The 12,554-nt window shown below is 42.3% G+C and overlaps 2 protein-coding genes across 2 annotated transcripts; one reads left to right on the top strand and one right to left on the bottom strand.

Annotated features, from left to right (window-relative positions):
* Window positions 1-666: 666 nt before the first annotated feature.
* CSUI_008485 (nedd8-activating enzyme e1 catalytic subunit) lies at window positions 667-11,874 on the bottom strand. Its single transcript, XM_068068617.1, has 12 exons — window positions 10,931-11,874; window positions 10,573-10,639; window positions 9,271-9,463; window positions 8,464-8,581; window positions 8,029-8,187; window positions 6,900-6,957; window positions 5,944-5,993; window positions 4,944-5,054; window positions 3,796-4,152; window positions 2,981-3,115; window positions 2,240-2,310; window positions 667-1,248 (listed from the first exon to the last, which is right to left on the bottom strand). The coding sequence occupies exons 1-12, from the start codon at window positions 11,153-11,155 to the stop codon at window positions 1,110-1,112; spliced, it is 1,683 nt and encodes a 560-aa protein (XP_067919408.1). The 5' UTR covers window positions 11,156-11,874; the 3' UTR covers window positions 667-1,109.
* On the top strand, window positions 2,245-7,807 carry CSUI_008486 (uncharacterized protein; the record flags this gene model as incomplete). Its single annotated transcript, XM_068068618.1, has 3 exons — window positions 2,245-2,350; window positions 4,676-4,742; window positions 7,735-7,807. Coding segments are annotated over 3 exons (243 nt in total), but the record flags the coding sequence as incomplete, so codon positions are not given.
* Window positions 11,875-12,554: the final 680 nt, after the last annotated feature.

Here is a 12,554-nt window from a genome sequence, read left to right as displayed (position 1 = left end):
ATCTATCTATATGTATATGTGTATGTGTCGGGGTGTTGGGAGTATGGGTGTTCCTATGTATCTATAAGGGTAGAATGAATGTATTTATGCGTCGGTTTTCATTCAAAGATAGGCATGCATATAGACCGAGACCTTGGTCTACGCCTCACATAGAGGTGTGACTAGAGAGGTATGCTTGTATATGTATGAAGAGGAGATTCATCTCTATATAGGGGATTGCAGTGGTCTTCTCGGAGAATACTTCACACGGGTACTTCTGCCTATCCCTAGCTAGAGCTAGATACACTTAGATTGATAGATAGATAGATAGATTCACAGTAGATAGGCAGCTAAGTGAAAGCAGGATAAATCGGGCATTCTTGGAGAGAGAATGTTTATGTCTTCGTATCTCTGTGTATAAGCCGACTACATGCAATGATTCAACCCACCCTCAGATCCAGTCTTATACATCACAATACGGCTATTAAACACCCCCTCTATACACACGTCTACCAACATCTCTATCCATGAATACATATGACCTTTCTTCCTTTCTTCCTGTCCATTCAGATACAGCATTTCGGGTGAAGACTCTTTCTCTGTCTTTTCGCCGGGTGTATTTACACCAGCACTTGAGAAGTTTGCGAAGACGTTCGTGTCTTTCTTTCTTCTCTTGCTCCCTCAGAGGTGAAGAAGAACGGCTGGAGAATCGAGTCTCCTTCCTTATCACCCCCCACACGCGAACGACTGTCTTAATTTAAACACTCAGGAGAAATCCACTTACTTACTCCTCATTCATCTAGAAATTAAAAATACACTCGACAATCTCTCACGTTGTTTTCTTCTCACTATCCTTCACTTCCCCGAATATAAGCCGAAGCTCCACCCAGAATAATCACCTCTCAGCCACTCGAGGGCTACCCGTACAGTCGCTTGCTTCTTCTTCTGCTTTTTCTTCTCTTTTTGTCTCCTCGAATATAAGGCGAAGTCTCCTTAACCCATCAAAAGAGTGCTTTTTCATCCGTTAGTACCAGCCGGTCATTTCTTCTTCTTTGCTTCCTCGAGTAGAAGAAGGCGAAGTCTCAGTCATGCTACGGAGTTTGAATGAAGGGCTACTCGATGAAGACCGCTCATACAGTCGGTGTCTTTAATGCTTCTCCACTGGTTTTTTCTCCGAATATAAGCCGAAGTCTCACTGCAGAAGGGAGCGCTGGATCTGTCACGAGAAGTTCTTCTCTCTCGCTAAGGAGTCCATCTTGGGATAAGTCTCTGTGACCGAAGGATGCAAGGAGAAGAAAGGAAGGAGGAAAGAAAGAAAAGAAGAAAGAGACAAACGACGAGTGAAAGAAAAACCTGTGACGAAACAGCTTCCTCTCCAGACGCCTGTCTTCCGAAAAGAGATATGAGGGGAAGAAAGAAAGAAAGAAGTTGATACGAAAGAACATAGATCTTCTTCTCTCTCATACAAATTTGTCTATCACTCTCATCCATCCGATCAGTGAGAGCTCTTCTGCTTTTCATGGAGTCAGTTGCAGCTAAAGTTCTTTTCGCCCCTAGCCATATAGCCATCGCCAACAGCTCTTTGTCTACTGTGTCTATACAGCGAAACTCAGCCTCTTGGTCGCAGTGTGTGGAATTGCCTGGCTTACAGTGAGACAAACGGGTGCTTTTCTTCTCTTCTCACCTCTTCTTTCTGTCTAGAAATTTCCTAATGAAGGGGAAGAACGAAGTGTAGTCCAACGATAGCAAGAAGAAGACCATCCCTCACCCTCTTAGTACGAGGAATGCCGAGAGCCAAACACCTCACAGTCTCTATGCATTACACGACATATCACCACATTCTGCAACTATCTTATCTATCTATTCTAATCTAATCTAATCCTATCCATCTTTAATCTATCTATCTATCTACCTCGTCTTCTACATGCATACATATGGATATGAAGTATTCAAGTGTTTCTTGTCCATCTATGACATGCGTGTATCTATCTATCTATCTTTGATCTATCTATCTATCTTTGATCTATCTTTAATCTATCTATATATCTTTAATCATCTTCATTCTATCTATTTGTCTCTCTGTCCGTGGGTAGGAGATTCGATCTCTCCTTTATCTCTTTCTATCACGCACATGAAGATCCGGAAAGAAATAAGCACAGAGACGTCTTTTCGATCATCACAAAGAAAGAGCGAGTGGAGACACTGTCTCCTCTCTCTGTCTCTCTGTCTCTTCCTTTTCTGCTTCGTGTATTTTCGTTACCTTAGTGAGCGAGAGAGATTTTGCTCGAACTGACGTCGAAGCTGAGGAGGTCGTTGAAGGAAGAGAACGCCCTACAAGAGAAAGACCGACAGATGAAGAAAGAAAGAAAGAGTGAGAGAGAAAGAAAGAAAGAAAGAAAAGAACCAAAGAGATTTCGGCGTATAGCAACACGTGGAACAAGAAGAAAAATACACGCCATTTGATAGAGACATCCGATATGTATCTGTATGTATATATATATATATTTATACATAGAGAGAGAGAGAGAGAAAGCAACATGGAGAGCGGAAGAAACGAAGCAATAGATAGATCCATCAGGAGAGATAGATAGATGGATAAAGACTGAAAGTGAAGATACATAGATTGATAGATTCAAGAATTAATAGACGCGTATTGATCTGAAAGGAAGGAGGAGAAATGTTGAAGGGAATTTGGCGAAGAGACTTTTTGCCTCCTCTATTTGACTATCTCTATATGCATCTATCTAGCAGTCTATGTAAATCTATCTCTTCAAGTCTCAACAGAGAATAACTGGAAGAGATTGAGAAAGAAGAAGGCTAAGAAGCATCACTTTCTACCAAGATGATACACCTCGCCACTATCCATACATCTGTCTACATAATTCCCTAGACGTGTCTCTGTCTGCTTGAATCTCTACCTGTATACACGTGCATATCTGGGGTGGCTGAATGATATGAAGAGAGGGCGACACAGAGAGAGCGAGAGACAAGAGACACATACAGAAGCGCTGGAGATGCTTGGCGAAGTCAATTTTAACGAGGGATCTTCGGCAAGGAGCTCGAGAAGATCTTCTAGCGTCGTTTCGTCAGGATCGATTTTCTTCGTAACGACCGTTCCGCTACATATGACACATTCCTATGGAAAAAGAAGAGAAAGAAGAAGCAAAGGATGAAAAGAAAGAAAAAGAGGATCTACCCAAAGAAATCTAGACAGATATAAAGACAAAGATGAAGAGAGACAACTAACTATCGAAATAGAGAAACCGAGAGAGAGACAAGAGAAAGAAAAGTCTCTTTCTTTCGGTAGAAAACCTCTCTTTTTCTTCTTACCCCGCAACTTGTTTTACCTCTTTTGCATTCTTGAGCCATCTATATCTTCTCTGGCTTCTACGCATGAACGTGGGGTGACTACATAGAAATCTACAGAGCTGCTGGAGGTGCGAGACACACAGAAATGTATGAAGAGAAGTCTGAATGGAGAAACGTGGTCTCCCATGTGGAGCCTCTATTGTCCCTTCAATACAGGCACGTACCTCTGAGATACCGACATACAGAGACATACACGTAGATGAAGAGATACACAGTTAGATGGATAGATAGATAGATAAGGAAAGACAGTTAGACAGATTTCATTCGTATTGAGGAGCATGCGTAGGTGGGTTGAAGTGGAAGAAAGAGAGAAAGAAAGAAGGACGAAGGACTACTTTCATCTGAAGAGACCTCCAGGGACATTTCTCCTGCCTGTCCCTATTCTCTTTCTCGCTTTGTCCTTGTTTCTTTTCTTCTTTCTCTTGGTGGCTTTCTTTTCTGTCTTACAGGTTTCTTAGCATATTCAAAGGTGTGTGTATATACACCGTCTTGGCCCATATACATCACATAATCCTGGATGCCTGATCCAGCCATGTCTTCGTCTTCTTGCTCTTCTTCTTTCTCTTTCTCCTTCTCTTCTTGTTCTCCTTCACCCGTTCCTTTCTCTTTTTCTTCTTCTTCTTGTCCTCCCCCTCTCTCCTCGATTTTCCGAGAGATCGCTTCCACTTTCTCCTTCTCGGAAGACCGTTGAGCTACGCGTAGATCATGTGTGCTGCATATACAGTAGGTCGAGATCTTCACGGCCTCTTCCACCAGCATTCCGGCTATGATCGCATTCGTACTAGCAACCGCCGGGATGATACGCTGAAGAAAAAAGAAAAAAGAAAAGATTAAAGAAAGAGAAAAGGAAGGAAGAGAGAAGGAAGGAAGGAAGGAAGGAGGCATAATATAGACCCAACAGAAGAAGGAGAGGGTACAGGAGAGAAGGAGGGAAGAGAAGAAAAAGAAAGAAGAAGTCTGAAGACATAGAAAGGTGGTGACTGTTGAGGCAAGAAGAGAAAGCATTCGGATAGAGAAGAATGGGGGAAAGAAAAGAAGAGTGAGAGAAAGAAAGGATAATGGAAAAGAAGAGTAAAAGTGTCTATCTATATGTCCATCTCTCTGTGTGTCTGTCTCTTTCTTTCTCTCTGTCTCTTTCTTTCTCTCTGTCTCTTTCTTTCTCTCTGTCTCTTTCTTTCTTTTTCGTATCTTTTCATTCTCTTTCCTTTCCGTTCGACCTCTCCTGTCTTCTCCCGTCATCACCGTACATATACGGAGACACATACATACACACAAGTTGTTTCAGACATCCATCTTCACCCTAGTCTTCTTCTTCTTCTATTTGAAGCTCTTCCTCTCGCTCATTCGCCACTGCATGCACCAACACTCCTCCTCCTACTTCTACTCCTACGCCCGTAAGCCGAAGAAGAAGAAGAAGAAAAAGAACAGAATAACGAGGAGGAGGAGGAGTGATACGAAAATATAGGCCCTTCCCCTGCTTCTACAGAAGAGATGAAGAAGGAAAGAAACACGAAATGAGAGAGGAGAGGACAGAAGAGAGAAGAATCTGAGGAGGAGAGAAGATGAATGGAGAGGAAGAAGAAGAAGAAGCATACCTTGACAACTCCTAGAGTCAGCCTGTGGGTCACCCCAGATATGCCGAAATGTTCTGCTCTCTTCTTAGCTGACTCGTACGCCCACCTAACATGTACAGCGTTATCGCTATCCTAAAGCCCAAACACACAGAGAGAAGAAGAAGAAGAATTAAATAAATGGAGAAAGAAAGAGTGAGAAAGAAAGAAGGAATTGGAACTGAGAGAATGAAAAGAAGAGCAAGACAGAAAGGAGTAGAGAAGACGAAGAGTTCCTCTTGTTCTTTCACACCTCTCACTGTTGCTTTAACACTCTCTTTCCTTCACATTTGTCGACGCATAGTCAGCGGAATACATACGTATAGAAATAGATATCTGTATAGATGTGGGTGAATACATACAGACCTACATATGTATAGAAGACATATCTATCTTTCATCTACCCATCGTTCATCCATATGTGATCTATATATCTTTAGTTCTCTATCAGTTTATCTATCTATCTATCGACCTAAATACCTGTAATCTATCTGTCTATCTAACCCCTTCTATCTCTCTGTCTTTAGCCTGTCGATCTCTCTTTAATGTCTCTCCGAAGAGATAAAAGTAGAGACATGTGGAGATGGCTGTGATTTGCCTTCGATATATAGTTCATAGGCAAACACTCGCAGATAGTCCCCTAGATGAAGAAGCCTGACATTCATCCATCGCTCTCTCTCTCTCTCGCTCGCTCTTATCAAGTGGAAAGAGATTCTCTATCTATCTCTCTCTCTCTCGGTGTTTCTTTCTTTCTCTTTCTCCATAAAACACACTCAACTGTCTTTCTTTGTCGACTTGAACTCGACGCCTACATGAAAGGTGAATAAGAAAAGAGAGCGACCACGAAGAAGAAAGAGAAAAGAAGAAGAGAAAGGAAGAGAAGATGAAGAAATGAGGGAGGAAAAGATAACGAAGTAAAGAAAAGAAGAAGAGAGAGAAGAAGAGAGAGAGAGAAGAAGAGCGACGATAGGAGAAGAAGACTTACAAAGGTTTCTCCTCGCTTTTCTTGGTCCCAGGAGATTAGCATAGCATACTCTGCGGGGTCAAGGAATGTGTACATACACTCCAGAAAAGCACACTAAACAATCTTCTTCAAAAAGCCTTTCGTTCTCACTCTTTCTCTATCTCTCGTCCTTCTTTTTCGTCTCCCCGTTGTCACTTGTTCTACTTCTTCTTCTCCATCATTCTCACGATGTGAAGGAACCCCGCAGTGGTCTCATTAACGTACATTTTCTTCTCTTCTTCTTGTTCTTCTCTCTCTATCTCTCCATCCGTCTGTCTGTCTTGTCGAGAAAGATTGAATCGGAAAATACACCCTTCTGTCTGTGTCAACGTCGCTTTGCATGCATTGGGTGAGAGAGGGTCTTCTCCGAATATAGGACGGTATAGGCAACACGATTTCGACGCCTCAATACCCGTGAGAAAGAGCGCTATCGATCTATCTATCTATAGATCTCTAAGCTACTTGAAGAGAAGAAGAGAGAGAAGAAGAAAAGAGCATGCGTGTGTTACTTGGCGATATAGAATCGAGGGTTGAGATATCTCCATGAACGTCGTGAGGTAGGAGGTAAATCGAAGCAAAACTCGTGCATGTGACAAAAGAATAGGAAGAGGAAAACCTAATCATGTTAATTAGCCATGCAGAAGAGGAGGAAGAAGAAGAAGAATAAGAAGGAGAACTCCCATAAAAAAGGTAACTGTAAGTTGAATAGGATGGAGGAGGAGAAGAAGAAGAAGGGTAGCTACGAGAGAAGTAACTATAGTTAGACTGAAATGCCTAAAATAAGAAGAATAAGAAGCAAAAGAAGAAGAAGAAGAGAAGGTAGCGAGGTAGAAGGACAGCAGAGGAGATGTGTATGACATGTGTTTGAATGGATCATGTTTATTTTGATAGCCTTCATTTGTCTCTCTCTTTCTCTCTCTCTCGCTTGTTTGACGTACCGATGCAGTGCTCCGGTAATCGAGGAGTCTCAGCGATCGTACAGAGAGGATAAGATACCTTTACACACGCAAGAGAAAGAAAGAAGAAAGAAAGAGGAGAGAGAAAGAAAGACAAGAGAGAAAAGAAGAATGGGGATTCTTAACGAAAAGAAAGAAGCCAACTCTCTTTTACCTTTCAGTACATACGCGCCCTAGATACAAACACGCCCACACATACGTACATACGTACGTATATATATATATATATATATATACATATATATAGATCTTGTGATAGATGGACATATAGCATGCACGTTAGGTAAGAAAGTAGAAGGATGGAGAGAGAAAAAACCCTCGAGCCTTCATTTGCCTGACATCGACGGAAGAGAGGGGAAAAGAAAAGACACCTTAAACTTCTTCTTCCTACGCTCTCTTTAGTGCAGATGTATCTCTGTATACATAAAGAGATATATAGGTATATACATCTCCATCTACATATATACTTCCATGCGCGTATATATGACTAGAGTATTCTATCATGTAAAGCAGAACTACTGCTATAGATATCAGGAGAAGATCTCTTATCTACAGGTGTCGATAGACTCGCATACAGATAGACAGAGAAGCGGAGAGATAGCTGGATAGCTACATAGGCAACCAGATCTCTTGTTGGGGTGACTGAGAGATCTCGGAATTCCTTCACTCTGAAGAAGCAATGCATGCACAATTGAGACACTGACGAGAAGTAGTAATCTATACACCTAAAATATGAAAGCCATCTATACGCATCCCCCTGAGCTTAGAGAGAGATGGAGATCGATAGATATTTCGGAGTCTCTTTGTCTGGTCGCAGGTAGATCTTAATGAGAGAGAGAGAGAAGCTCTCGATACACGCGAGAGAAGAAGAGAAAAGGGAGGGGGCTAGGATACACGGACGACAGTTCAGAGAGAAGAAGAAGAGAAGAAAGAAGAGAAAAGAAAGAAAAAGAGAGAGAGAAAAGAAAAAGTGAAGAGAGCGGAGAAGAGAAAAGAAAGAAAGAGGCGGGAAGATGAGTCTTGCGAGGAAGATGAATGAATATCAAAGGAAGAAGAGAAGTATCAAACAGAGAAGAAGATTCGGTGTATGAATGGATAGAATTGCTCTTACTTGGGGAGGAAAGCTGTCAAGGGAGCATTCGAAGCACGAAGTGACGAAGGGAAAGATAATCCGAGCTTGCCCTCTGAAGCCTTCGGTGCCTCCATCTAAGAGAGGTATGCAAGTCTTTAAATCTATCTCCCCTCCATTCGTCTCATCATCGCGCTCTACCTAGACAAGAGACATACCAAGAGGAAGGAGGCAGACACACGACCTCTTTGGAAGAAAAAGAAGAAGAGGGAAAGAAGCAGGCTCAAAGAAATGCGCCTTCTTCTTATGTAGAATTCATTTTGTATGCACAGTAGAGAAAGAAGAAAGAAGAGAAAGAAAAGAAGAGAGATATGGTAAGAATGGGTAGGTACCAAATTTCGTTCTTTGTAGGTATTCTTTGTCTCCTTTTCCATTTCTTATTCTCTTTTTTCTTTGCGTTGCCCTGCGTGTCCTTACAAGGCTATGAAGCTGAGCGTTTAACCAGCGACGGGCCTCGATACTATCCAAGCCTGAGACGACCAACTGAAACTGGCGATAGAAAGAAGCGTCTTTCTCCTCCAGTCTACAAGGCACTCTGGGAAACACAAAAAGAGGAAAAAGAAAAGAAAGAGTGAGAAAGAAAGAGTGAAAGAGAAAGAGTGAAAGAGAAATGAAGAATGTTTATCTCCTTGTCGACGAGAACAAGATGAGAGTACAGAAGATGATCTATCATGAAGAGGCTTTCTACTTTATCTCTACAGCATCAAACAGATGATCTAGTCCCCTTTACAGAAGAAGAAAAAGAAGAAGACGAAAAGATGACGAGGACTTTCTCTTTTCTGAGAATGAGATAGAAGGAACTGCCTCCCTCCTCGTGCATTCATTCGTCTCTTCCTCTTATCAATTTATGGGCTTCTCAAGATCAGAGGATCTCTCCCCTAACACGAATAGCTTCATCTTCTTTACGAACGACCCTATCCAGAGTAGTAGTAGTAGTAGAAAGAGGAGGAGGCTCCACCCCTATCCGAAACCCCTCAGGGTGTCCCTTAATCATAGGTGATCTATGCAAATATACACAGAGACAAACCGAGACTTCTTACATCTTCGACGATACTTCATGACGTCTCTCTTTCTATCTCGGCTCTGTTATCACCTTGATCTTCCTTCCTCATCTTCTCTCTCTTTTCTTCTCTTTTGACTATCTCTTCTTTTCTCTCCTTCTCATTTCTTCTTCACTTTCTTTCCTCTTCTCTCTTCTTTTCTTCTTCTTCTCTCCTCCCCTACCCTGTGACTTGTACATGCAGATGAGCGAACTGCGCGTTGAGGACCTCCGCCGCGACGAGGGCCTTCGATCTTCCCACATGATGCGCTCGGAAGAGAAACTGTCGGTGCAGATTTGTCACCTGAATGAAGTCCATATCGATCACTGTGAGCTTCTTAAACCCTGATAAGCACAAGCACTTCAAAACTTCACACCCTGCAACCGAGGCACACCAAAGAAAAAAGAGGGAGAAAGCAAGAAAGAAAGAAAGAAAGAAAGAAAGAGAAAGAAAGAAAGAAGGAAAGGAAAAAGGATGGAGAGAGTTTGGAAAGGAAGGGTGATCGTGACGGTTTAGGGTTGCATGCAGTTTAGAGTTATTCATGTGGTGTATGTACACCAACCACCCCGAATGGGTGAAGCAATAGACGTACAGGGCTATACATAACATCCCGTAGAGATATCTATGAATCGGTCGTAGAGACGTCACGATAAATAGAATAGAGCTGTCTACACGAGATACACATACACACCACATACACAGATAGATAGAGATAGAGACCACATATCGAAGCTCTTTGGAAAATTGAGTGAAGACATGCAATCCATTCAAGCTTGTGGATATTTGTGCTTATCTAAATATCTCAGGAAACATATAGAAACAGCTCTGTATGCGATTGATTAGCCATGTCTACATCTGTAGAAGAGAGGAGGACTTCCGAGGAAGAAACGAGGAAGGATGGGAATAGGCGTAGTGATAGCTTCGGTCCTCTTAGCCTACTGAGATTTCTATCTGCCCCCCCACCTCTACTGTAAAAGACACAAAGACTCGCATGCATAGGCACACACGTCCCACACCTCATAGATACGCTCGCAGACATACACACATACAAATATACACATACATATATATACATATACAAATATACATAGATATATACATATACAGATATATACATATATATGTAGAGAGAGAGGGCGTGTGTATGGATAGATAGATATATGTACATATATATGTAGAGAGAGAGGGCGTGTGTGTGTATATGGATATATAATATATACCTGTGCATGCACCATCTTCTGACGTGTTATATTCTCACATATACATCGATGGATGTGCTAGCACCGCCTTTCTATATAGATATCTTGTCGGAGACGCATGCTACTTATAGGAAGGATGAGGTGAGAGAAAAAGAGGAAGAAGAAAAAGAGGAACAAGTCAACGCAGACAAGAAAGATATAGAGAAAGAGAGAAGAATCTTATGGAATGCAGATGTAGAGTATAGAATTCCGTTGATAGAAGAAGACGCAGAAGAAGGGATTCATACCTAAGCCTCCTGCGCCGACAACGAGAACCCGAGTCTCTCCAATTTTCTTCTCCATCGACATAGCCAGCTGTATAGAGATTTAAATGAAAAAGAAAGAAACAAAGAGAGAGAGACACAGACGAAAAGGAGGAGATCGATGGGAAACCGTCTGAAAGACTGATGGATACGAAGAAAAAGGACTTTCTCTGGTCTTCTTCTTCTTTTCTTCTTTAGCAACGAAATTATCTCCTCCTCGTAAGTGAGTGAAGCTGGAGCCATAGGCATCTGGAGATGAGTAGACACACAGTTAGCCACAGGTAGACATAGCTAGCCACTCGAGTAGAGGCATGACGATAGAGAAAGAGCGTGAGTGACTTACTTCGTCGTGATCTGTGAAGAAAGACTGAGGAGGAGAGAAGGGATTATGTCTGTTTAAGAGACACCTTAAGTGATAGCTCTCATCTTGATTGCTTTGATGGCCTACAGTATAATAGCTAGGACAGGAAGAAGAAGAAGAGGAAGAAGAGGAAGAGGTGACTTTGTTTCTCTTTCTGATCTCTACAGTGTGGAGAGGAATGTGCTCTTCCTCTTCTTCTACTTCCATGGTGAACACTCCTGCCTTTTCCAATTTTTCTTCACTTCTCAAGAGCTTTCTCCTTCTTTCCTCTTCTTCTTTTTCTTCTTCGCTTCTCAGACTTTTAGAGGGAGAAAAAGAAGAAGAGAAGGCACTCCTTGTCTTTTTCTTTAGAGCGAAGGAATCGATGATCTCTGCTGGAGAGAAGAGACTTAAGCTAGATTACTCATCTTCTCTCATGTCGATTGCATACCCTCACATAAGACATAGATTTATTCTTCGATAAGATTCGCCTCTCCTGCATCTCTCTGACTCTTGGTCTTCGTCTTGAGAAACGTACAAAAGAAAGCCAGAGTTCATAGAAAAGATAGGACATCGGCACCAACGGGAGAAAAGGAAGAGGACGTAGAGGATGAAGATGACGAGGATGGGAAGGGAAGAGGTGAGAGAGAGAAAGAAAGAAGATAGGGTTGAAGAGGTAGTATGGCGACAGCAAGCTTGCCGGGCCCTCACTTCTTTTTCTATCGGAGCTCGATGTGTCAAGATGAGAGGCTGAAGGAGAGAAGGGAAGAAAGATGTGACTCTCTAAAGACTAATGAGGAGATGGCGCGTGTGTAGATAAACCGCAAGATGTACACAGCCTGGAGATACGGGAATTAGACAGACAGATGAAACAACTGCTAATTGAAGGTAAAAAGGGAAGACTCCTGATGGCTTTCGAACCAACATTTCCTTAAAAGGAAAGAAAAAATCGGGGCAATTCATGGTTGGTGAATTCTTCAGGTGTACATACACCAGACACACTCAAAAAAGAGATGTCGCATGCGATGTCCCCGATGCATGCATGTGCATGCAAGACAAGTATCATGTCCTTACAGGTTCGTCATCTCTCTCACTTTCTCTCTAGTTTCAACACAAAAGAGATTATAATCTCCTTTTCCATTAATACAGTAGAAGATCTCTTTCTCACGACAGAAGAACTTCAAACCTGGCAAGAGCACGATGAATGATCTGCCGTATGTACACCGTGAAGATACACGTACACACCTCTCTCTCCTGATCTATATATCTGTGCATATATATAGATAGCTCTAGATGTAGGAGTATACGTATATAAGACACGTCGGCAAAAGCTCTCACTCGGCTAATAGGGGTGAGGTGCACTCCTAACTGTAATGGCTGGCTGGTAAGAAGACACACTCCCTCGATTCACAGCAGCACCGAGAGCTCTTTAGCCTTTACTACCCGTCGGCCCCCTGAGACCCCCGCTACGGTCCCGAAAGAACTCAGTTGACGTACTTCAAATAGCCTGTGTGCTCCGAGTGTGAAAAGACTCTCCTCCTCTCGGAGTGCGACACCCAAGGCAGTCAGAAAGTAACGAGACAGAATGCATTCTCCGCTTTTGAGTCGGAGAATTTTGTTTCTATGG

The sequence above is a fragment of the Cystoisospora suis genome, assembly GCF_002600585.1.
Source record: "Cystoisospora suis strain Wien I chromosome Unknown contig_4757, whole genome shotgun sequence".
Taxonomy (NCBI): domain Eukaryota; phylum Apicomplexa; class Conoidasida; order Eucoccidiorida; family Sarcocystidae; genus Cystoisospora; species Cystoisospora suis.
This window is presented reverse-complemented; position numbering and strand designations above follow the sequence as displayed.

Coding starts and splice junctions, on each gene's coding strand:
- CSUI_008485 (XM_068068617.1), bottom strand. CDS start 11,155: ATGGAAGTAGAAGAAGAGGAAGAGCACATTCCTCTCCACACTGTAGAG. Junction 4,153..4,943: donor TGACTCTAGGAGTTGTCAAG/GTATGCTTCTTC, acceptor TTTTTTCTTCAG/CGTATCATCCCGGCGGTTGC. Junction 3,116..3,795: donor TTGAATATGCTAAGAAACCT/GTAAGACAGAAA, acceptor CTTTTTCCATAG/GAATGTGTCATATGTAGCGG.